This window comes from Nycticebus coucang, chromosome 12, assembly GCF_027406575.1.
Source record: "Nycticebus coucang isolate mNycCou1 chromosome 12, mNycCou1.pri, whole genome shotgun sequence".
In the NCBI taxonomy this organism is placed as follows: domain Eukaryota; kingdom Metazoa; phylum Chordata; class Mammalia; order Primates; family Lorisidae; genus Nycticebus; species Nycticebus coucang.
Genome location: NC_069791.1, coordinates 73,849,835 through 73,874,512, shown reverse-complemented (window position 1 = coordinate 73,874,512; position 24,678 = coordinate 73,849,835). Strand labels below are relative to the sequence as shown.

Below are 24,678 nucleotides of genomic sequence, written 5' to 3'. Positions count from 1 at the left end.
AAAAAAACTAATATGTTGTCGAACATTGTATTCAGTTGTCACATTTCTCTTGTCTTCCCTCAATCTAGAACAATTTGCAGCCTTGAGTTTCATGACCTTGACATTTTTTAAGATTACAGGGATGTTATTTTTGTAGGCTGTCCTCATATGGGTTTGTCCAGTCCTTCCTCATGATTAGACCATTGTAATGCATTTTGGGCAGAAATACCACAAGAATGATGCTGTGTTCTCATTGTAGCCAATGCCGATTGGAACCATGACTGTCAGTATTAATGTGATCACTTGGTTAAGATGCTTAATTAAAGGAGAGATACTTAAAACATCCTTTTCTTCACTTTTCACCAACAGGTTTCAGCATCCATTGATGTTTCCTGCCCAAATTAATATTATAGTGGTTCGCAAATGGCAATTTCCTAATTTCATCACGTCTACATTTATTAGTTGGCATTCTATTATAGAACAACTCTTCACCCCCATTTATTTATCCACTTTTTATTTTATGGGGCCAGCGCCCTACTCCTTTGAGCCACAGGCGCCACCCCCATTTATTTATCCACTTATGCCAGGTGGACTGTGATTTCATATGTTATTCTATGAATCTAAGTCCATTCCTATCATTTATTTTGTTGCTCAAATTATCCCATATTTGGTTAGTGGACAGCCCCAGGCTGGTCTGTCATCATTTTGACACACCTCATCATTCTTTGAACCCTTCCTTTCTTTCCAGCCCAAAACATTTTAGGCTCATCTTGTTTTTCCTTGTCCCTGGGATAATAATTAGTTATTTCTTCAAGGATACCTGGTGTGTTTTTAGTGGGAAATAGTATTTAGAAACCAATATCTAAGGGTAAGGCTTGTTTATTGCAATTAGGGTCTTCTTATTCCCAGGCCCACTGAGTGGACACACATTTATACAGACACTATAAACATACACATTTGCATCTATGTTTATTTCTTTGTCTACATAAATTGAATTCAAGTTTACATTTAGACCTTAAGTTCCAGTTCAACAGCACAAGGTATATCCTAGCTTTTCCCCCAAAGTGAGAAATACCTCTCATTGTTCTCTATCTGTTCTGTAACTTTTTTACCACCACCACCACCCCTGTGTGTAACTAATCTCCTAACATAGTTGGGTTCCCCCATCCTCTGTCTTCATGGTCAGGCTGCCAGATGTTTCTAAGAGCTTTACATTCGTTCATCCCACAATTATTTGAACAACTACTATGTTCAAGGCATGTTTCCAGGTGATGGACATAAGACAGATGAAATTCCCTAACCTCGTGTAGCTCACATTCTAGTGAGAGGAGAGAGACAGTAAACATATTTAACAAGTATATCATGCTAAGAAGTCCTGTGGGGAAAGAATGAAACAGGGAAAGGGAATGAGGAAGGAATAGGAGATGATTGCTGTTTTACCTAATTCTGTGGTAATCCTAAGGAGATCGAAAATATTCACCTACTATTTAGACGAAAAACAACCAACCTAATCATTCTCATGACTTGGAATTATATTTTCTGTGATAGCATCATTCATAGCTTCAAAAAGTGCTGTATTTCCAAGCAAAAGTAAAGATGATGTGTTGGAGAAAACTGTGTTAGGGAACTTGAAGGAGGCCTAAGGATGGCATATAACTATGGCAATGACTATGGCAAGCAGAAATGCAAGTGAAAGGCTAGATAAACTTTAACAAACCCTGACAGTGGGAATTACTGTTTCCAAGTAAAATGATTATTTAAAATGCAAGGTCTTAAATATGTATTTAAGTTTCAAATATTTTAAATGTAAGTAGAGCGTCACTTGTTCATTTGCATCTCTAAAAGTTTAAATTAAAAACAGGGCCCTATTTCTTTTCTGTTATTGGGAAAATGAGGGAATAGACTTATATTTGGGCATACAGTGAATTTCATTCCAAAGCATTATTTCACGTGTCACACACTAAGTAGTAGGACTCTTTTCCCTATTTCCCTTATCTCCCCCCTCTCCTGCTCCCCCAGGATGGATGACAGCAGGCTTAGGGAAGGCTACTGGGGGGTGGGGTGTGGGGAAGAGAACTGCCAGTTGGGTAGAGGGCTAGGCTTTGTGTTCAAAACAGTGAGGATTGGCTGGGCATGGTGGCTCACGCATATAATCCTAGCATTCTGCCGAGGCACGTGGATTACCTGAGCTCAGGCATTCAAGACCGGCCTGAGCGAGAGTGAGACCCCATCTCTAAAAAATAGCCAGGCATTGTGGCAGACATAGTCCTAGCTATAGTCCCAGCTACTCTGGAGGCTGAACCTTTTGAGCCTAAAAGAGTTTGAAGTTACTGTGAGCTATGACACTACAGCACTCTACTGAGGGCAATAAAATCAGACTCGGGTCGCAGCAGGGCTGTGCAGCTTCCACACCAGCTCACCCAACTCTTTTTTTTTTTTTTTTTTTTGCAGTTTCTAGCCGAGGTCAGGTTCGAACCCGCCACCTCTGGCATGTGGGGCCAGCGCCCTACTCCTTTGGGCCACAGATGCTGCCCCTCACCCAACTCTTTTGACTTGGTCTGTGTACACCTCCCTCAGCCTCACTGTCCTCACCTGTGAAGTGGAGGCGATCACGCCAACTACCACAAACAGGTGCAAGGCAACACTGACCCTGACCAGCAGGTGGCAGCAGCTCCCAACATCAGGATCCAGCTTGCCTCCACCATTCCAGCCCTCAGGATGAAAATCGCAAGTGCCATCCAGGAACTTTGGGAGCTCCCAAATGTCCAGCCTTTGACCCAGTACTGCCTTTTAGGAACACTGCTCACTCAAAGTTGCAAGCGTTTATCACTCTGCAAATGCACTTTCCGTGCCAGCCTTGAGAAATTAACCGTACCATGACCTGGTTCCTGCCCTTTCAGATATGCTTGGTCTAATGAAGGGACAGAACCTAACAAAGACCATATCCACACATGACACATAGGTGCCATTGTTAGGATAAATTGGGATCTTTGTGGAATCATACAGAAGGTGCCCAAAACTTACTCTTGGGTGTTTAGGGACAAATTCTTAGAGAAGGTGATGTCTGGGAGAGAAGGACCAGCACCCAGGGCCCTTGTTACGGGGAGAGAGACAAGAAACTAGGAAGAGAGTGCTCCAGGCCAAGAGAGCTCACATTGTACATGTGGGCTGAAGGAATGCAGCAGGTGGGCGTTTGGGTTCACTGGGTAGCAGAGAAGGCAGCTTCCAAGAGGTGGGGTAGGGCTAGATCATATAGGACACGACAAGCCATCTTGAAGCATCAGATCAATAAGGAACAATAAAGAAATCTTGCTGCCCTGAACAATTGGTTTGGAAGGTTGCAGTCTCTCTCCTGGTCACCACAGCAGCTTCCAGTTGTCTTCCTCACTACTGCAGAGGGAGCTCTTCCCTTGCTTTGAAAACCACCTTTGCTTCCAGCCTGGACACCCAAATGAATTTCAGACTTATATAGACAACTGTCTCCTTGCTCTCTCCACCAAGATGTGTAGAGGGCAATTTGACTCAAACCCCAGTTATTTCTGGTTCGCCCCCTGCTCAGTCTCCCTCATCTTTGCAAATGGCAGCACCATCCTTCCTGTTGTTCAGATCAAAACTCTTGATTCCAGATTTCTCTGGATTTCTCTCTTTCTCTCAGTCCTTCCTCTCCCATCCTCCCTACTCCCCGCTCATCCATTCCATTAGTAAACCCTGTTAACTCTACCTTTAAAATATATCCACTATATGGCCATTTCTCACCATCACCACTTCCATCACCTTTGCCCCACCCACGACTGTCTCTCACCTTCATTATGGCTGTAGCCTCTTAGATAATGTTCCAGCTTCCTCACACATTCCCCCTGTCTGTTCTCAACCCAGCAACCAGAGCAATCCTGTTCAGGCCAAATATGGATCCCATCCCTCCTCTTGCTCAAAAACCTCCTAGGGCGGCTGCGTGTGGTGGCTCCCACCTATAATCCTAGCACTCTGGGAGGCCAAGGCAGGAGGATTGGTTGAGTTCAGGAGTTCCAGAACAGCCTGAAGAAGAGCAAGATTCCGTGTTTGCTAAAAATAGAAAAACTAGCCAGATATTGTGGCAGGCACCTGTAGTCCCAGCTACTGGGGAGACTGAAGTAAGAGGCAAGAGGATTGCTTAAGCCCAGGAGTTTGAGGTTGCTGTGAGCAATAGCACTCTACCATGGGCGACAGAATAAGACTCTTCTCAAAAAAAAAAAAAAAAAAATCCAAAAACCTCCTGGGGCTCCGTCCCACTCAGAGTGAAAATCGAAGGACACAGGTTACTTATGAGGCCTCCCATGACCTGCCCTTCCTTTGCCTTCTGTGCTGTTTCTCAGAATGCAAGGCACACTCCCTCCACATGGTGGATGTACCTGCTGTTCCCTCTGCCCAGATTGCTGTTCCCCAGGTACTGCATGGCTCATCCTTCATCTCCTCCAGATATTTACTCAAATGTCGCCCTCTCAGCAAGGCCCTCCCTATCCAGCTCACCTACAATTGAAAATTCCCTCTCTAACCCAGTAGTCCCTAATCCTTCTTTCCTACATTTACCCTCTTCATAGCATATTATCACCATTATGTATGTTATTTGTTTGTTTGCTTATCATCTTTCCTCTACTAGGCTTCATAAGTGCAAGGACTTGTCTGTCTTGTTTTTTGCCATATCCCTAGCATCTAGGATAGTAAGCACATAGTGGTGCTCAATAAATCTTCTGAAATAAAAGAGTGAAAATCTGATCCTCAACTGGCACCCCCTTCATTGGCTCTACACAATAACATTAAGCATTCCAGACCTCACTCCCTGGCCTCATTTCCTGCCTGTGCCCACCCATGCTCACTTGAATGTCATGCAGGCCCCTGAAGTTCTCACAATAGTGTCCCACTGTTAAGTATTCCCCACCCCCAGCCCTGCCCCAGCATCCTTCTTGGTCTTTTTTTAGAGACAGAGTCTCACTTTGTCGCCCTTGGTAGAGTGCTGTGGCATCACAGCTCACAGCAACCTCCAGCTCTTGGGCTTAAGTGATTCTCTTGCCTCAGCCTCCAGAATAGCTGAGACTACAGGTGCCCGCCACAAAGCCTGGCTAATCCTTCTTGTTTTGACTTCACTCCTCCAACTCCCTGCTTAAACGTCACCACCTCTGGGAAGTGAGCCTGGATCTTTTCTGTGTTGAAACCATGTCTGTCTCCCCCTACTACACTGGAAACACTTTGAGTGAAAAACAGTGGCCCTGGTGCATGGTTTCCCATTTAATGTTTGATAGATGAATGAGTTATTAAATGAGGGTAAGACTTAGAAAAACAGAGTTTAAGGTAAAGGGCACATGTTCATTCCTTTATTCATTTATCATGCTATCATTTAATATATGTCTCAATAAATGATGCTTGGCATGACACCAAGGCCCTCTGAGGGCAGGAGCTGTGCCTCCCCTCCCTGCCCTCTCCTGTCAGAGCCAGACACCAGCCTCTGGGGGCACTTCCGTGACCCACTCCGCTGACTCACCCAGGGTGCAGGAAAGAACACTAGGCCAAGAGTCAGACAGTCTTCTCAGCCACTTGTTCCCATAACTCTGGGAAAGTCCCTAGAGCAGGTGGGTCCTTATTTCTCATCTGTCAAGTAGGCTGCTCTGTAATCACTCACAGTTGAAGTCTAGAAACTGGAAAGGGTGTGGTTGTTGCCAATGCCAGACCATATTTGAGTGTCTCGGGCTAGATTTTCCAGAGAAGAAGGAAAGGCTAGAACAGTGTCCCTAGCCTGACTGCCAGCCAGCTAACCTGGGCCCATAGTCTGGGAGATGTGCCAGGCCCCGACACACTGGACAGCGGGGGGCTGGACTGGCTCCAGAGCAATGCCTGCCTTAGCAGCATGGTGAAAGGTAGGGGAGTTCTTGGCTTGAGGTCAAGTGGGTCCAGGCAGCTGCACAGAAGGGACAGCTGGGGGCAGTGGCGGTGGTCAGGAGGCAGGCTTGTGTGATTGCTGTTGCAACAGGATGCTGGCAGGGACCTGATGAAAGGGAACATCACCCCACGTACTGCTAAGGTCTTCCCATTAACCCAGAGGAAGCTGGGCCCCAGACTTAGCCCAGAAAACAGGACCTCAGACCTGGGGCTGGAGCTCAGGGTTGGGGACACAGGGAAGAGGGAAGGAGAGGGAAGTATAACTTAAAGCTCTCTTTCCCAAAGATAGAGGGGTTCCTGCATCCTGCAAGGAGTGGAAACAAAAGGAAAAGGGGTGGTCAGCCAGCATGCAGCCCTGTGAACTGAGAAATCCTAGGTAAGAGGGGACCAGAGCCTGAGCCTGGATCCGATGATGGGAGAAAGTGGAAAGGGTGGGGCCCCTGAAGCTGGATGGAAGTCTTTGCAGGAGGTTTTTGGCTAGGGGACTGGGGGATTTAAGGTGGCTGCTGAAGGTCCTGCGGCAATGACATCTACAGGGAGTTGCAACCTCCAGCAAATCCTCAGGAATGTGAAGGACTGCAGAGGTGAGGATCCAGGGTACTGCTGAGCGGCGGAGTGGAGAGGGGGCTGGGGTAGGGGAGGCAGCCGGGATTCTGGGGCTCCATTCCCGGCGGAGATCACGAGTCGAAGACCCACGGGGACAAGGCCACGGAGCTTCAAGTGGGGCGGGGCAGGGGCGGGGGCCCAGAGGGCGTTGGGCGGGGCCAGGCTGGGCCGGGCTGGGGTCCCGGGGGCCGGGGCGGGGCGGGGCGGGGCGGGCGCTGCGCAGCCGCTGGGCGGCCGCCGCGCATGCGGGGCTCATTCGGCTGCAGCCGGCGCCGCTGCCACTCCCGGGAGCATGAAGGACCGAACCCAGGAGCTCCGGACGGTAAGTCCAGCCGCCGCGCGTGGACGTCCGTCGATCGCGGTGGCGTGCCAGGCACTCCCTGCCTGGCTCCCATGGCCAGCGAGCAGGGTGGCAGCCCCTGCGGCCGCACTGGGCTGGAGGGACCGGTGGAGCTAGGGACCCAGACCCCCGTCCGGGTTCCGCCCCTCGTCCAACTCCGGGTCACGGGCCCACGTGAGCTCGGCCGCGTTGACTCGTGAACTGGTGGCTGGATTCTGGAGTCCCGGATAAACTTTTCGGCGCCCCCTCGTTTTGGAGGGTTGAAAGGTTATAATGCTGTTTCGGTGGCGGGACGGAAGCCTCACCTCTCTCCCGCCTTGCAGAGTAGGTCCTGTCTCAGTCCCCCCCTCACCAACTGTCCCTCGTCGCTGACCTCCCGTCCCCCTCGGTGTGGGGGGGACCGCGGTCGGAACGCACCATGGGCTGCCCTGCTCAGGACTCCCCTGCGGGGCGCGCTGCGGAAGGAAACCCGGCCGTCATTGGGGTCGGCCTCCTCAGTGGGAGCTGTCTAGCGGGGCGCCGCGCCGGCCCCGTCACCTGTGGCTCCCATCACCTGTGGCTCCCCGTCCTCCCGCTCCCGGTTGAGATTCAGAGACCGGGCTCTGGGAGGAGTCACACCCGCCCCCTGTCCACCTTCCGGCTTCCAGGCATCCCGGGCTAGCTTTTCCAGACCCTTCCAGAGTTCTGTTGTCTGACTTTGACCTGGATTTATTTTTCCACCTATGTCTCAGAAGCCCCTGGGGTGTGGCTCCTGGGGTGGGGTTTGGGGGGAGTAGTAGGATGCACATAGGTTACAAGTCAGAGCTTACCCTCTCCCAGCCCAGAGAGAGACCCCTGCTGCCCACTCCCCTTCAACAGAGTCCCCTTCCTCTGGCCTCTGGCCTTAAGGATAGCAAGCCTGGTGGCTTGTAGGGAGTAGTAAAGGAAGTGAAGCCTACCTGTGGGGGGAGGGGGCAGGGCTCAAGATGGATTGAGCCTCTTCTGATCCCCAGTGGTCCATCCTGCTGACAGGTCCCTCCCACGGACCTCCCGGAACCCCCCAGCCTAATGGCTTCTCATATCCCTCCCCCTGCCACAGGGTTTGGAGCTGGAGCCCTGAGTCCCCTCAAACAGAAAGTTTCATGTGTCCTTTGGGCTTTTGACCACATTGCTTGTCTTCTCTGTCCAGGGGCTCCAGGAAGCCTGCTCTAGCTTACTTCCCTCTCCCTTCTGCTCTGGCTCTGGCATGACAGCCCCCATCCTGCCATCAGACCTGTGTTATTTCTGGCCGAGTGCCCAGCCTCATGGGGTTTACCCATGAGGTTTCAAAGGAAGAAGATAGTCCCTTATGTGGTATATGGTCTCTAAATGCTTCCCCCACCAGCCCTTGTGGTTGCCCTCAAGTTTCCTCTGCTCTCTTGAATGGGAAAGGATGTTCTCTTGGTACGGAATGGCTGTGTGGTGCATTTGCTGATATTTGGGTGCCAGGTAGGTCAGAGGAAGGTATATGTGAGGAATAGCTGATGGGGGAATAGCTCCTTACATGTGATGACAGCTTCTGGTTTGTCAGCCTTCGCCCCTCTGCTGAAGGGGAAATGGAGGCACAAAGGAACAATGGCTTGCCTGGCAGATCAAGGGATGGTAAAAAAAAAAAAAAGCTTTGCCTTGTCCTTGAGGATGGTCAGACTTAGACTTAGTTAGGACTGGGGCCTCCCAGGAGAGCTTGGGTTGTATCTCTGATACGCACATGCACACACATATAACGAAGCCCACCCCACCCATCCAGCTGAGCATTCAGTGTCCTTAGAGGCTGTACATACTGCTAGTGGCCCTGCCCCTGATGGATTTCAGGCAGCCTTGAGGGTCAGCTGGCAGGAGCACACGCTAGGTGGAGTAGTTATTCTTGAGGGGCTGCCATTCCCACAAGTCCTTTCTTGCTGGGCCTCAGTTCTTGTCTGTAAAGTGGACATAGGAAAACCTAAAACCCAGATTTTCAGGGTGAGAGGTGTGGACACAGGTCTTCTGACTCCAGGTCCACATTTGGGGAAAATCTTGATCCACAAAAGTCAGAATTTTCAACCTAGAATCCCTAGGAATGAAGAGGCCATTGCTGGCTGGGATGGACAGAGACGGTGCTGGGGACAATGGCTGTGCACCACCCCCAACCCTCCCTCCCTCCTCCTTCTCCTTTCTCCTTCTCCCACACCCAACACCACCACATTTGGAAGGGAGGCGAAGGAAGCTTATTTATAAAAGTCACACTTGGGGAAGGAGCTGGCGTGTTTCCCTGGTGCTCTGCAGGCCAGGCTCAGCCCTCCAGCCCTCTCCAGCCTCTGCCTTCTGTGGGGCTGATGCTTCCTGTCTACAGGTGGAGAGAGAAGAGGGTCACTGGAGGCCAGTGGGGGGCCTCACCACTGTAGCAGACCCTCGGAAATCAGCAGGGCCACCCCATGGTGCAGGGGGGAGAAGGAGACCTAAGAGGACACAGACTGAGCCAGGGTCACACCAAGAGGGTCTTTAGAGTAGGGCATCCCCAAACAGCCCCACCTGAGCGTGTAGTAGCTTCCACCCCTCTTCTCAGGGTCCTCTCTGATTTTCTTCCCTGGGACTTCCTAAAGCAGGCCCAGAATGGTATTTATCCACGTGCTGGGACATGTGGAACAGACACATGGGACCTACTGCAGGAGGCAGAAGATAGAGGCAGTAGGGGTTGCTGGGGCAGCCAGAACCTGAAGAAGAGAATTTGGGATGTCCCAGAGGAAGAGCTGGATTTGAACAGGAGAGAAGGTGATTCTCCTTCCCTCCCTAGAAAGGGAGGAGTGAGCATTCGAGGAAAGGCAGAGAGGTGGGAATGCCTAACCAAGAGAGAACAGCGTTCTGGCAGCTGGCCTCTCATGACCTGAAGTTTAGACCAGGGCCAGCTTACTGGGACAGCCAGACAGGCCTGGATGGGGGTGCCTTGTGCCCTTTTAGCCCACCAGTTCCCTTCTCTTTTTTGTGGCTGGGAAGAGATTGGAAGTTGATCTCTCTGTGTTCATTTTCTCATCTGTAAAATGGAGCCAGTGTTAACTGCTTAATAAAGCAGCACAAAGGAGAGCAGATGAATGAGCACAGGGCAAGGTTTCTTTCCCTCCATTCTGTTACCACCCTGGGGTTTCCCAGAATAAACAATGGATTTGGGAACATTTTCCTCTAACCTTCCTAGACTTCCAAGATAGTCTAATCTCCTATCCTATATGTCAGAAAACTGAGGTCCAAAAAGGACCAGGGGTTTATCTGAGGTCACACAGCCCTGGGGGGAGATCACAGCCCTTTCAGAAGCCTGGACCTGCTTCCTGAGTTGCTCTGGGGCCCTGCTAAGGGGCAGGCTCTGCTAGGCAGGGACCTGGTGTAGGAAACACAGAGTGTGCAGACGGGAGAGAAGGGAAAGGGGGAGGGGAGATGATTGAGAGTCCTCTTTCCTGGAGACCCAGCTTGGCCTCTCACACACCCCTGACTCAGCTCCAAGGTCTCTCTGCACTAGTGATATTGACTTTGATTAGTCATTTAAAAGAGGAAGGGAAAAAAATAGCCCTCGAGGCAGACAACAGCAACTGTGCTCAGCAGTGATGAATCAACCCTGCTGGCTGGCCTGACGCCATCCCCTGGGACAGGCCTGGAGGCTGCCTTTCCTCCGTGCCTCTTGGAAGAATCAGACTCTTGCTTCCAGGAAGGTGTCCTGGAATCCTAGAGCTTCTTCCAGGAGAGACCACCAAGGCTACCCTGCCTCCACCAGTGGATGCTCTGGGCATTCCTTCCACAGTGGTTCTAGCAGGGTCTCTTCCTGATGAGCTCCACAGTGGGGACAGTACTCCCAACTCTCATTCCTGATTGAAGGTGATAAGGTAAGAACTGGGACAGCAGGTCAGGTGAGGGTGACCAACTGTCAGTTCTCAATCCTGGGGGTAGGAGTACTTTTAAAAAATTTAGCCTCCCTAATTCAATCTATTTCTGTCTCTCTTTCTCTGGGGTAGAACCCTGGAACCTGTTTTTTAAAAATCCCCCCAAGGGATTCTGGCGCTAGGCCATTTTGCAAACCACTGAATGAAGACACACTGGATGTCCATTGGATAGAAACAGAGGAAGAAGAGGGTGGATGCCCCCAGGTTTCTGACTTACAGGGCCCTGGGACACAGGGGTGGGTGTTCTAAGCTGGGGAGTTCATAGAAGGGGAAAGAGGTGGGTACCGGCTTGAGCCAGGTGGCAGGCAGGCAAGGTACCTATATGATATCTGGGTACATCAGGCCATGAAATATTTGGGCTTTTGAGCTTGCAACTGCGTTGTGGGTCCAACTGCCACCTGCATACCAAAGCCTTCCAGGACCTCAACTCCAATGCAGCCCTCTTTCTGGAGCCATTACTGTTGCTTGGAGAGGGTTGGTAGATTCCCAGGGGAGCTGGGTCCCTATCATTCAAAAATATCTGGGTGCCCACTTTGATCATGTATATGATGTCCACCCTGGCCAGCCCAAGACACCAGGAAGACAGCATTCCAGGCTAACCTCATTATCTAGTTATGTTTTGGTCAGGAGTGTGTCTGGGTTGGGAGACAGAGGAGGTGGGGGCAGGGCTCTGACATCCTATGTCCTTGTCAGTTTATTCAGTGCCCAATGGGAACTGATTAAAGATCTGAGTAGATCTGGAGGATGTTTCTAGAAGGGTGCCACAGGGCTCTGGCTTGGAGGTGGATGAAATTGCACGGGACACCAGAGTTAAGAATCATCAAACTCCCACAGACTGAAACAAGGATCAGAACAAATGAGGAAATGAAACAGTAGCCAGGTGTGGCAGGCCTGGAGTCCCAGTTACTTGGGAGGCTGAAGCAATTCAGGAGTTTGAGGCTCCAATGAGCTGTGATCATACAACTGTACTCTTCAAGCCTGGGCAATAAAGCAAGACCCTATCTTAAAAGAAAAGGAAAAAGAAGTAAAAGACAGAAAACAGGAAAAAGTTCCCTCACTTGAGCCCAAAATTCAATTAACATAGACAATGGTGGGTCAGGGCTTGGGCCTTTCCTTGGTAGTGCTTAATCACTTTAATGTGATCTCTGGTCACTTTAATAGAGGTAGACCATACAGAAAAAGGGAGGGGATGGCTCAGATCTTTGGCACTGCTCATAGCACAGTCCCCAGATAGGGTTTGTGTACTATACTTCAGAAGATAGAGGTAGAACAGGGCAAGTAAGTGTGGGGCAGGGGCTGCAATTGGGGGCCCTTGGGAAGTGTCCAAAGGGGAAGGAATGCTTACTCCAGAAACCTAGAGAGGATGTGGATGCTGTCATCAGATCTCTGACAGGTTCTTTATGGCCTGGGATCAAACCACAGGAAAGGGAAGAACTTTCTAACAGTTGGGGTTACCCAAGATGGGCAGAGCTGCCTGGGAAATCTAGTGAGCACTCCATCACAGAAGGCATGCAATCTGAGGCTGGAAACTGAAGCCAAGAGGACATTTTAGGGCCTGAGAGTCTGCAGTTGTAGCTCCAATAGGGATGTCAATAGTGTGTGGGCACCAGATACTGATGTGGGGGAGGCTTCCAGAAGGAGGTGGCATCCAAGGATGAGGGGGATGTCATCTGCCTGGAATCAACGTTCCATGCAGAGGGAAATACATGGGGGAAGCAGGGAGCACAGTGGGTGGATTGTAGGTGCAGGAGAGAGTTATAGGTGTGGTGTAGTAGGGTAGTGGAGGTGAAAAGTCCTGAGGAGGAAGGGAGGGAGGACTTGGTAAGAATAGGTCTCCTTGGAGCATCCCCTCTGGGTTTTGCTTGGAGCCACAACTGGTTTGCCCAAGGCTAGGAGGTCAGGTCCTAAACCCTCTGAATGGCTTTAGGGCCAGTCTGAATGCCACCTGTAGGGTGGACACCAACCTGCGTGCCCCAGTCAAACCCTGGCCTGGTTTCTCCTTCCCCAGCTGTACCCACAAAGGTGGGGCACCTGGAGGAGGGCATGGGTGTCTTCCCCTGCCCACCCTCTGTTGGAGAAACATCCTGGTCCAGACTTCAGCTCTCTGGGGAGGCCATGGAGCTGGTAGGTCTGAGCTGGAGGGACACCTGGAGAAGATAAATCCTCATTTTACAGATGGGCAAGTTGAGGCTAGAAGAGGGTCTCTGAGGCCAGAGCAGGGGACTCACTCAGCAGACTACTGAGAATTTTCTGGTTTCTTCCCCAGAGAAAGGGATGCCAGAGCTGGAAAATTTTCCTAATACTCTTTCTCATACACCCCTATCTTCTGGGCACCAGGACAGGGAGGGTTGGGTACTGAATGGCAGGAACTCCCGGAGCCCCTTCTCAACCTGGCAAGTAGCCCAGTAAAGGGAGCTGGCCTCCTCCAGGCTGTGCTCTGCCTCAGTTTACTTAGGGAGTGTTCCTCTGACTCAACTCCTAGACCTGGCGTGGTCTAAAAGTGTAACTATGGCTCCTAGATTCTCTGTGTTTTTGGGGGGGTGGCCACCTGGTGGCAGCCACATGCCCTTGTGGGGAGTGGGAACAAGGATTTACATTAGCTGCTGTGGGAGGAGGTGTGATCTCTTGATGCAAGGAGGCCCCTCTGAGATACTTTTATAAAAGCTCCCAAACACCTCCTCTCCTGGCTGGTCCCCACTTTGGTAGGGTCAAGGGGCCCGTGGACCCCAGGACACAGCTTACTTAGAGGACATGCTCTAGTTTCTTGTTTTTTTGTGCCTCCCTTCCTGCAGCCAGGCACTGTCCCCATTTCACAAAAAGAGAAGACAGACCCAGATGGGAAGTCCCTCAGCCACTGGTGTCTGTGAACTACCCAGTAGTTCCCCTCAGCTTATCCAGACCCTCCACCTCCATCTGCCTTAGTTCTGGCATTGAGTGGGGCCACTGCTGAGCACAGCAGTTTCCACTCCTATAGGGCACTAAGAATGGGGTGAGACTGAGCCCACCCTAAACCCCAGGCGGAGTAGTGCTGGTCCCTGCACCAGGGTGGTCACCTGGGTATCCTTGCCTGAGCTGTGGAGCCAGATCTTAGCCTTGCTGGCAGATTGGACTGACTCTAGCCAACTCAAGATGTGGGGTACACAGTATGACCATGGCTAGCATACTGGGAAGTCAAAGGTATAATCACCTCTGCCACATGAAGGGGGAGCGGCTTTTATATAGCTGCTTCTGGGGCAATGGGGCCCACAGGTATAGGCCTAAGGCAGGCAATGTGACTGGTCCCTTGTTCCTGCGAGGTCCAGCTCTGGGGCTGGAATGAAGGAAGACCTGTCTAGACTGACAGGAGTAAGAAGATTCCTAAGAATCTTTGCTGAGTGGGCAAAGCAGGTACCCAGCAGCACCCCACACCTCAGCCCTGTCCCGGGGTATGGTGAAGGTGGCCCCATGTTTGAGCCATCCCACTTCTGGGGCAGGGTTTGGTAGTGCCTAGTATCAGGACAGAGCCTGGAAAGGGGACTTGGGACCTCTGGGCTCCTTTTGAATTAACATGACTGGGCTGGGAAGTAGAGAGTGCAGCTTCCAGAAAGCTGTCCCAGACAAGGCCTGGGATTGTAGAGGGGCAGAGGCCTCCCCAGCTGCAGGGAAGGGCGGGCAGCTAGGCAAAGGGGGAGTCCTTGACCTGGAGGCCAAAACTTGGCCCTGGCACCAGTTTAACAGGCAAGGGCTCTCTCCTGGGTCCCCAGAAGTCCTCCAGTTCTCACTGTGTCTGAGAGCTGAGTGCTTAGTCAGGCCTCTTCTTGTCCCTGCCCAGAGGCCGCTGGAGGGAGGGTGATGGCCCGGGCCATAGGGCTGCATGCCATGTCCCTGCATATGCCTGATGTTGTGCAGTTTGGGGCTCCAGGTCCAATGGGCCCAGTGGTTCTGCCACAGATGAATTCATATTTGCACCACCCTATGCAGGCTAAGGACAGCGATGATGATGATGATGTCACTGTCACCGTGGACCGAGACCACTTCATGGATGAGTTTTTTGAGCAGGTGGGAGCCAGCACACCACATCTCTCCCCATGTACTCTCACTTCTGAGCCAGGCCCTGGGCTCTTACATACCCTCTGTGCCTGACTCCACAGCCCAGTGACAGCAATTAATGAATGCACTTTGAGGACAAATACATTGAAGCTCAGTGCAGACCAAATTTGGGGTCCCCCTCCTCTAATCCCGGAAGTATACCTGGGAACAGCCACCCACCATACCCTGCTTCCTGAAAAGCTGAGCTCTTCCTCTCCTTGAACCCTGGCCTCAGCCCTGTTCTGGGCAAGCCCCAGGTCCAAGAGGTCTCCTCCCCAGACTTTCCCCTTCTGACTGCCCTGCCTTGGTCCACAGGTGGAGGAGATTCGGGGCTTCATTGACAAGATTGCAGAGAATGTGGAAGAGGTGAAGCGGAAGCACAGCGCCATCCTAGCCTCCCCCAACCCCGATGAGAGTGAGTGTGCAGGGACAGGCTTCACGCCTTACAGGCTTCCAGCAGGGGCTCCTGCCAGAGAGGGTTCTTGGAACCCGTGCCCTTCATTGCTGTTGGGCTGAGGGGTGCCTTGGCTGGCCAAGGTTGGGGGGCCATGAGATGCCTCAGAACGTATCCTCCTCCCCAGGCTGGAGTTGAGGGGTCAGTGCCCAGAGTCACTAGCCCTTGGACCAGGTCTCATACAAAGACATGGGGCAGTGGCTAGCTCCATCCTCCCCACATAAGCTAGGCTTTTTCTAAGGTGACAGGGCTGGTTGTTGGCCTGAGCCTCAAGGAGGTGGGAGGCAGGGAAGAAGGGAGGGAGCTGTCTCTGATCAATAGGCGGCCTCAGCCCCACCCTACCCCTCCCCAGCAGATGGTAGCTCTGCAGAGCTGTGGGAGGGCAAGCCGGGGAGCAGGCAGCTTCCGGAAAGAGCTGGCAGCCCTGGCACCTCGCTGCATGGTACCCTGGAGCAGGCATTCTCAGGGCTCCAGGAAACCACCATTCTCCCTCTACACAAGATTCCAGTCCCCAGACAGGCCCTGTGACTGGGTGCCCACATTCCTGTTGAGATAGTGGTTACTAAACTAATAAGTACCATGCTGACTGCAAGCCTGCAGACCTGCTTAGTTTCCTTCCCTATGGGGCTCACCCTGAGCTGCTACCCAGGTGTCCCAGAAGGAGAGTCGTGGCCACCTAGGTGCCTATGGTTGGATTGTCTTCTCACCTCTAGCACTACCTCCCTACACACGGCCCCCACCCCTGAGCGCACTGGCATCTTCAAGAACCCAGAATAAATCCTAACAGCCCCAAATGTGCTTGAACCAAGGCCAAGGCCACACCCACAAGCCTAGTACCAGGCTCTTGGGGTCAGGTGGGAGCTGGGGAAAGACAGGGACTACCTAGGGACAAGGATGTTTGGGGCAGCCATCATGCTTCACCCTTCTCCCTAGAAATTTGTCTAGATGGCAGCATGAGACATATGTCTGTGTGCTCAGATATATCTGGGTTGCTGTGTGTCCCTCTGGGTTGCTCCTATTAAGGGTCAGAAGGCAACTGGTTGTGGGGTGGGAGTAGAGTCCTGTCTTTTTAGGGGGCCTCCCAACTTCTGATGAGTGGTGTGGGCCTGGGGGGATGAAGCCACTCAGCCCCCTCCCTTGGGGATCCCTCACACCATCTATACTTCTCTCCCATGTCAAGCACAATAGGGACCAGTTCAAAATCACCACCCATGTCCTGGCCAAGTTCCAGGCTCTCAGCAAGGGGAGGAGGCTCCCAGATGGGGGTTGTAGGGCAGAGGTGGAGCAGAGTTAGCAGTGAGTGGAGGGCTTTCCTGGGCCAGGCCTGCTCTGCATGCTCTGGGGGCTGCCATCCGGGCTGGGCTATTTTGGGTTTGAGCAAAAGAGGCTGAGACGTCAGAGCAGCTGGTAACCGAGTTTTCCTTTGTTCTTACGAATGAGGCACCCTCCTCCGCTCCTCAGAACCCCTCTTCTGCACTATACCCCACTCACATTCCACTTGGGAGGTGACCCCGTCTAGGGCCCTCCTCTAGTGCCCTCTAGGAGAAACCCCAGCCCCAGAGGCAAGCACAGAGGGGTTGTAAAAGTTACAGCCAGGAGCTCAGACCTGGCTTCTCCCAGGGTGGAGTCCTGGGCATGCCCTGAGGCTTGGGTGTTGCTAGGACCACCCCGAGGGAGGCAACCATCTTGTCCCACTCTTCCACCCTCCTATACAGGGAGGGTGGCAAGCTGAGTACCCTCATGGACTCTGCCAACTTTAGGGATAAGATTTTAGTTGGAAGAAGGGTCAGAAACACTGCCACTGCCCTCCCCCACCAACTTTACCTCTCCTAGGCTCCAGGGACCTACCTCTTCTCTATCAGCTCCCTCCCAGGCCATCTATTCTTCCCCCACTGAGCTTAGCATGGGGAGGGGCAGCTTTGGGAGCAGAAGGTCTGCCCCACCCAGAGTCTTTGAGGCTGTGACTCTGGGGAATGTGGGATTGGGGGCTTCTCCTTCCCTGACCCACTATCAGCACACTGGGTGATTGCTTACCCTCCTGGCCAGGTAATGCTAGGTGAGTCTGCATACCCCACCTTTGACTCAGGCAAGTCAGTGTTCCTCATTCCAACTCCAGCATAACCAGCTGCTCCACAATTATTTCTGCCTTAAATTTAGACCCATCTGTTATCTATGGGGATGGGGGTGCCAGTGAAGGAGGAAGAGAGGCTCCTTGAAAGGCAGCACAAGAGGGGGTGAGGCTGCAGCTGGTGTGGCCCTAGCCACAGATTGGGAGGCAGGCAGAGCCTTAGCCAGCAGAAGAGGGGAGACTCAGGGTCTACCCAGTGACCCCTGTCAAGCTCCCTATGTGGGAGGCTGAGCCTAAGTATCAGGCAGTGAAGGAGCCTACCCCTTCTACCTCCCCAGAGACGAAGGAGGAGCTGGAAGAACTCATGTCCGACATAAAGAAGACAGCAAACAAAGTGCGTTCAAAGTTAAAGAGTAAGTCAGGCTCCCAGTTTTTCTAGGGGGGCTGTAGGCCTACTTGCTCATTTAGCGCATAGGTTAAATGAGCATTTACCCCTGAGGGTTACACTGGATCTTGCTTTCCTTTATGAAGGCAGCAGCAGCCTGTTCACTCTGCAGCTACTTGGCATGGCCCATTTGTGCCAGGCTCTGACTGGGCCTAGGGACACGGATAGCTGAAGCTTTTTGTCAAGGGGGTGCTCCACTCTGGGCACTGTCCCTCACTTTGGATCAAGAGGGTTTAAGAAGTGGCCAGCACCTCCTGGTCTCACACAAAAGCCCCTGTATGTGTTCATCAAAACACAGATATGCAGGCAGTGCCTGTGGCTCAGTGGGTAGGGCACTGGCCCCTTATACTGAGGGTGGCAGGTTCAAACCCGGCCCCAGCCAAACTGCAACAAAAAAATAGCTGGCTGTCTGGGGCAGTCCCTGTGGCTCAAAGGAGTGGCATATACCGGAGGTGGCAGGTTCAAACCTGGCCCGGGCCAAAAAATACTGCAAAAAAAAAATAGCCGGGGCATTGTGGCGGGCGCCTATAGTCCCAGCTACTCAGGAGGCTGAGGCAAGAGAATCGCCTAAGCCCAGGAGTTGGAGGTTGCTGTGAGCTGTGAGCTGTGTCACCCTCTACTAAGGGTGACAAAATGAGACTCTATGTCAAAAAACAAAAAAACCCAGACCTTCCTACCTCATGAATGCTGAGGCCTCAAGGCCACATGCCCTGCAGGTTGTGGCCACCTGGCCTTCCCAACAGCCTCTTGTGCATGGCCTCTAAATACAGAGGCATACGGTGGCCTGAGTCACCAGACCTCACACACAGTAGTTGCTGACACCCACAGGTTGTGGTGTGCTTGAGGCCTCGCAGGTGGGTGTGTACCCACACATGTACACACACGCTTCTCAGCTGGGAGGGCCTTTGTGGACCCCTCCTCCCGTTAGTGCCTGGTGTTACCATACCGGGGAGGTCGGGAGTAGGGTGTGTGGGTTGCGGGACAATGAGCAAGGGGGGCAGCCTGTGGCTCAGCAGCCATCTGTTCCCCCAGGCATCGAGCAGAGCATTGAGCAGGAGGAAGGCCTGAATCGCTCCTCAGCCGACTTGAGGATCCGGAAAACACAGGTGCAGGCCAGGGCCTCGGGTGGGCAGGCACCTGCGTCTTTGGGTCTCTCTGGGGCCTGACATCTGCACCCCCGTCTCGTACCCTCAGCACTCCACGCTGTCCCGTAAGTTTGTGGAGGTCATGTCAGAGTACAATGCAACGCAGTCTGATTACCGCGAACGCTGCAAGGGCCGCATTCAGAGGCAGCTGGAGATCAGTGAGCTGAGGGGCGGGGCCCAGGGCTGGGGGGCAGAGGTGGGGCTGTAGGGGCGGGTTGAGACGGGGGCGGGACCCAAAACTAGAACCGAGTGGGGCTGGGAGCGGAGGTGGAGCGGGGTCGGGGCTCAGGGCTAGAGGGGCGGGGTCCAGGCCTTGTGTGGCGGGGTAGTGGCAAGGCTTGGGGCTGGTGCTGAGGGTCAGCCTCAGTGTAACCCCACTCGCAGCTGGCCGGACCACAACAAGTGAGGAGCTGGAGGACATGCTGGAGAGTGGGAATCCTGCCATTTTTGCCTCTGGGGTGAGTGCAGGCTGGCCCCATCCCTCCCACCTTGATCCACCTACCATGACCCCTGACCATGACACCTAGTGTGCTGGCAAAGTGCTGGGTCTGGGCAGTATTTGGACACAGACCCCTTATAAGGTAGGTTATAAAGAACGGACCACGTCCTAGAGAAGGGAAGGGACCACCTGAAGTAACAAGTAACATGAATTTTAGTGGCAAAAATGAAATCAGAATCACTGTCTCCTCCTACTTCCCATCTGTATCTACTTCCTTCCTGCCCTTGACCACTTGCCAATGGCCCCTCCGGTCATCCTTGGGACCTTTTTCTCTTTGTGGAGGACATTTGTCATCTCTACATTCAAGTGAAAGTCTGTGCTGTGCCAGACAGTCGTGCTTCCCAGGAGGTGGTATGAAGGTGTGGGAGAAGGTGTGGGTTCCAGGAGAGAGAGGAAGGGATGGGAGAATGGCAGTTCCATGCCTGGGCCCCTAGGGCTGTCACCTTGGGCTCTGCAAGATGCTGATGATAAAAGCTATCATTTATTGAGCACTTACTATGTGGCAAGCACAGGTGGGGAGTGTTATTAGCTCCATATTATAGGCAGGAAATTGGTCACAGAGAAATTAGGTAGCAGCTGGCAGATGGTAGAGCCAAGGAGTGAGGTGGCTGAGGCTGTGGCTAGGGAGGAAGCCTCTGGTTTCCACAGCATCTCTGCCCATCACAGCTGCCCTCCTGCATGGCCTTCTGCCTGCCCCCTCAGCTCTGGGTCCAATCCCACCCCCTAGATCATTATGGACTCCAGCATCTCGAAGCAGGCTCTGAGCGAGATTGAGACAAGGCACAGTGAGATCATCAAGCTGGAGAACAGCATCCGTGAGCTGCATGATATGTTCATGGACATGGCGATGCTTGTTGAGAGCCAGGTGAGCGGCCAGGTCCCCATAGCCCCAGCCCGCAGCAGCATTCAGGGCTGCACTAACTCCTACCCTTTCTGCCTGACATGCTGACCTACCTGGGAGGGGCCAAGTCCTCAGGTAACCAACCATCTACTGTTGAAGTTGCTGCCAGGGCTCTGCCTACCGGAAGGACCCTCTTTTCTGCATGGCTCTGCATGGCCCCACCCAGCCCTGCCCTGGCTCATTCATCAACTGTCTAGCATGAGGCATGTGGACCGGGTACTTTCCTAGTAGTTAGAGGGCTAGCAGTGACCAGGACAGCTGAGGAGCCTGCTTCCTGGAGCAAATGGCTATTAGGTGAAAAAACTATGAAAGAACAAATGGAATGTTCTCCAGTGGTACCAAGTGCTCAGGAGACATTACAAGGAGGCAATGTGATAAAACAGTGGTGCTTAATCTTGAAAACTGCCTAGGAATTACCTGGAGAGCTTATGGTTAAGTTTCTGGGTCCCCATTCCCAGAGGTTGATAAAGGTTGAGGTAGGAGCCCAGGAACATACTTTGGATAAGCTCAAGGGTGATGCCAATGCTACTGGTCTGAGAACCACTTGCAGTTACACTGTGATAGAATGATAGGGGACAGCACTTTGGAGGGAGTGGTCAAGGTAGGCCTTTCTGAGGAGGGGGTATCTGAGCTGATACCAGAAAATATGGAAAGGAACCAGCTGTGAAGACTTGCCAGGGAAGGCTAAAGAGCTGATCCCAGGCAGAGACCAGTAATGCCAAGGTCCTGAGCCTGGCAAGAGCTGGACTTACTTGAGGAGCAGAAAGGAGGCTCGTGGGGCTAGAGCACAGGTAGTGGTCACAGCTGAGATGAAGCTGGAGACACAGTGGACAGGGCCTTAACAGGCAGTCCTAGGACATATGGGGTCTCTTCTAAACTATAGGTTTTTTTTTTCCTTTTGAAAATAATGATCTTTCTTTTATTAAATCATAAACACATAGATCATGTATACATTAATGCATTTATGGGGTACAATGTAATGATTTCATATAGAATTGGGAATACTTACATCACACTGGTTAATATATACCTCATCTCGTTTACTTAATATTGTTAAGACATTTATACTCTATACTAATAGATCTGACGTGTACCCCTGCATTATGCGCCATAGGTGTGATCCCACCATTCACCCTCCCTGGATCTGACCTCCTCCCTCCTTCCTCCTGGGCCATAGTTTTTTTTGTTTGTTTGTTTTTAGATAAAGTCTCACTTTGTCACCCTCAGTAGAATGCTGTGGCATACAGCTCACAGCAACCTCCAGCTCTTGGGCTTAGGTGCATTCCCTTGCCTCAGCCCCGCGAGTAGCTGGGACTATAGGCACCCGCCACAACACCCAACTTTTTTTTTTTTTTTGAGACAGACCCTCAAGCTGTTGCCCTGGGTACAGTGCTGTTGCATCACAGCTCACAGTAACCTCCAACTCCTGGGCTCAAGCAATTCTCCTGCCTCCGCCTCCCAAGTAGCTGGGACTACAGGTGCCTGCCACAATGCCCAGCTAGTTTTTTTTTTTTTTTTTGTAGCCGACCTTGTTTGGTGGGCACAGGCTGGATTTGAAGCTGCCAGCTCAGGTGTATGTGGCTGGCACCTTAGCCACTTGAACCACGGGTGCCGAGCCTTTTTTTACCCCCCAGCTATTTTTTGGTTTTTTTTGCAGTTTGGCCAGGGCTGGGTCAAATGCGCCACCCTCCCTATATGGGGCTGGCGCCCTACTCACTGAGCCACAGGCACCGCCCAAACTACAGGGTTTTTAAGTGCAAGAGTGACATGACCTTAGGAAGCAGGGAGGCCATAAGGAAGTTGCTGCTGCTATCCTGGGGAGAGATGGACCACGGTGATATGGATGCTAGTAAGGCAATGGGCTTAGAGAGGGAGACATGCCCTAGGAGTGTTACGGGGCAGTGTCACAGTCACATTAGCCTCTATGGGCAGCATAGAAACAGACCACAGGGTATAAGAGGACTGCAGGGGTGGGGAGGGGGGTCTTTGAAGACCTCAGACAGTCAAAGCTGGAGGGAGCTATCACACCTGAGGATGGAGTAGAGGCTTCCCCCTGGTCACCTTGGGAGCTGTGGCCAGGGCAAGCCCAGACACCAGCCCCCTACTCCTGCCTCTGGCTTCCTCTGCCTGGTACTGTCCTCTCTGGCACCAGTACAGGGTCAGGGCTCCAGCTAAGTTTTCTCTGCATGGTTCCCAACTCTTGGCTGAGACTGCATGGCCATTTCCACCCCTGGATGGCTGCTCTGCAGGGAGAGGTCGGAGCCACCCCGGGGAGTCTGCTGTGGTTACTATATCCTATCACAGGGACCTAGCTCTGCCCGTCCTCATCATATTCCCCTTTTCTCTCTAACTTCAGGATGCTTTCCTAAAGTCCTGCCCTGAGCCCCCTCCCAATCCCGAGGGAGCCCTCTGGAACTCGGGTGCCCCTGGCCGCCTCGCAGGGGGAGATGATTGACAGGATTGAGTACAACGTGGAGCACGCTGTGGACTACGTAGAGAGGGCTGTGTCTGACACAAAGAAGGCTGTCAAGTACCAGAGCAAGGCCCGCAGGGTCAGTAGCCCAGATCTGCCATCCCACAACCTGCCCCTTCTTCTTCCCTTTGTCCCTCCCCTCCCTCCTCCCTTCCCCCCATAGATCCTACAGACTCAGCGCTCATAATCCCTCCCCACCTCCCACCCTATCTGAGGACCCTCCTGCCTGCTCCCCTGCAGAAGAAAATCATGATCATCATCTGCTGTGTGATCCTGGGTATCATCATCGCCTCTACCTTTGGTGGCATCTTCGGATAGAAGCCCCCAACCTGCCACTACACTCTGGATGGGCCACCCTGAGGAAGCCCCTGGCTGCTGCTGCCTGGCTAGGTTGCCCTCCCCACCCCACCTTACCTCTGGCTTGGAGCACTCCCTCCCACCCCCACTGTGCTGTTCACTTGTGTGGGTCCAACAGTCCCACCCTGCCCTGAGCCATGTTGTGTGCATGATCCTTTGTGACCGTGTTGTCTGTATAGAAGAGGCAGAGGAAACAGCCCATGGACCCCTGGCCGCCTTTCCTTACCAGGCAGGGCTGCCCAGGGTGGCACATGCTACCCTTCCTTGCCTCCAATAATGCCACTCAGGCCTGGGCGGGGGCTGCCCTTTCCCAGGATCTTTCTGGACCCCAACCTTGCTTCCAGCTGACCTACTCACCTGTCTGGTCCTCTGGCCTCTCCAGCTGTCCCTACAAGCCGAACCCCAAGGGATGGGGACCAGCTGGCCACATGGTGCTGCTTTTCAGGTTAGGGGAGGGATGGCCCTGAGGGACAGCCTAGCTCTAAGCTTCTAACAGCTAATCACTGCCAGGGAGGCTCAGGGTGCTGTGATCTCCAGCCATGTCAAGACCAGGCTCCCTCCCCTATGAAGGGCAAAGTCCAAAAGGCCTTCAGCCTCAACTTCCCTTCCCACATTCCTATAGCCCTAGGAGCCACCCCTACAGCTAGGGAGGTAGAGCAGGCCTTAGTCTGTTCTCAAGCCAGTGTTGCATGTTTGGGATGGTGGTCCCTGCTCTCTTGTGCTCCAGGAAATCAGATGTCACTTCAGGCCTGCAATCTCACCCTGCCATCACTGTCCCCCGTTGGTGTGCCATGTGGGTGTCAGTGTCTTGGACACAGTATTCAGCAGCCAGCCAGGGAGGGCTACCTCCCCGCCATCTTGGGGTTTATCAGAAACGGGCCCCCACCTCAAGACCCCCTCTCCCTGTTGACAGGCAAGGAGTGTGCATGCGAGTGCATGCAACAGGAGATGGGGCCATGTCTGGGTGCCCCATCTGCCCTCAGCTTTGCTCCTGCCCAGTGACTATGACCACTGTCCGTGTTGCCTTCTTCAACAGCAACTCCCTCCCACCCCTTCACCAAAGTTCTTGTACAACCAGCTGCCCATTTTGTGAAATTTTTATGTAGAATAAACATTTGTATCTGTACTAGACTTCTGCTCTAGATTTCTCATCCTCTTGCAGTGTCACAGCTACAACTTGAGGGTGAATATATGTGGCAGTAAGAGGAAGAGGTTCAGAGGCAAAGGATCCCAACTTCCATCCCCTCAAAGTCCTTCAACTTCCTCAGGCCTTTCTCATCATTCAATGGGTAACATCTGGCTTTTCTATGAGAACACACCCTAATCCCCTCACCACAGGTAAAATGGTCAAAGTTTTTTGCCAAAGGCAAAGCCTAGGATCTAGTATTTGGGGGAGGCTCTACTGTAGGCTTTAGATCCCAGGCCCTAAGCTTTCCTCCTTCCCATACAATGGCCCCATCCCTGGATATCTTAAGCTCCTAACACCTGATATTCTATAATGCTATGCCCAGAT

The 24,678-nt window shown here is 52.5% G+C and overlaps 1 protein-coding gene across 11 annotated transcripts; it reads left to right on the top strand.

Annotated features, from left to right (window-relative positions):
- The first annotated feature begins 6,720 nt into the window (after positions 1-6,720).
- STX1A (syntaxin 1A) lies at positions 6,721-24,291 on the top strand. 11 transcript variants are annotated; one of them, XR_008373320.1, is made up of 10 exons: positions 6,721-6,817; positions 14,716-14,793; positions 15,139-15,238; positions 17,684-17,758; positions 18,823-18,896; positions 18,985-19,093; positions 19,320-19,393; positions 20,162-20,299; positions 22,692-22,887; positions 23,049-24,291. XR_008373320.1 is itself a non-coding variant. In XM_053556269.1 (10 exons), exons 1-10 carry the CDS (start codon positions 6,788-6,790, stop codon positions 23,124-23,126), a joined length of 867 nt encoding a protein of 288 aa, XP_053412244.1. In that variant the 5' UTR covers positions 6,721-6,787; the 3' UTR covers positions 23,127-24,291. The 11 variants fall into 11 exon arrangements, 7 of the variants coding, with proteins under 7 accessions (XP_053412244.1, XP_053412243.1, XP_053412242.1 ...); XM_053556269.1 differs by having other exon boundaries at positions 22,777-22,887; XM_053556268.1 differs by having other exon boundaries at positions 22,777-24,291.
- The last annotated feature ends 387 nt before the right edge of the window (positions 24,292-24,678 follow it).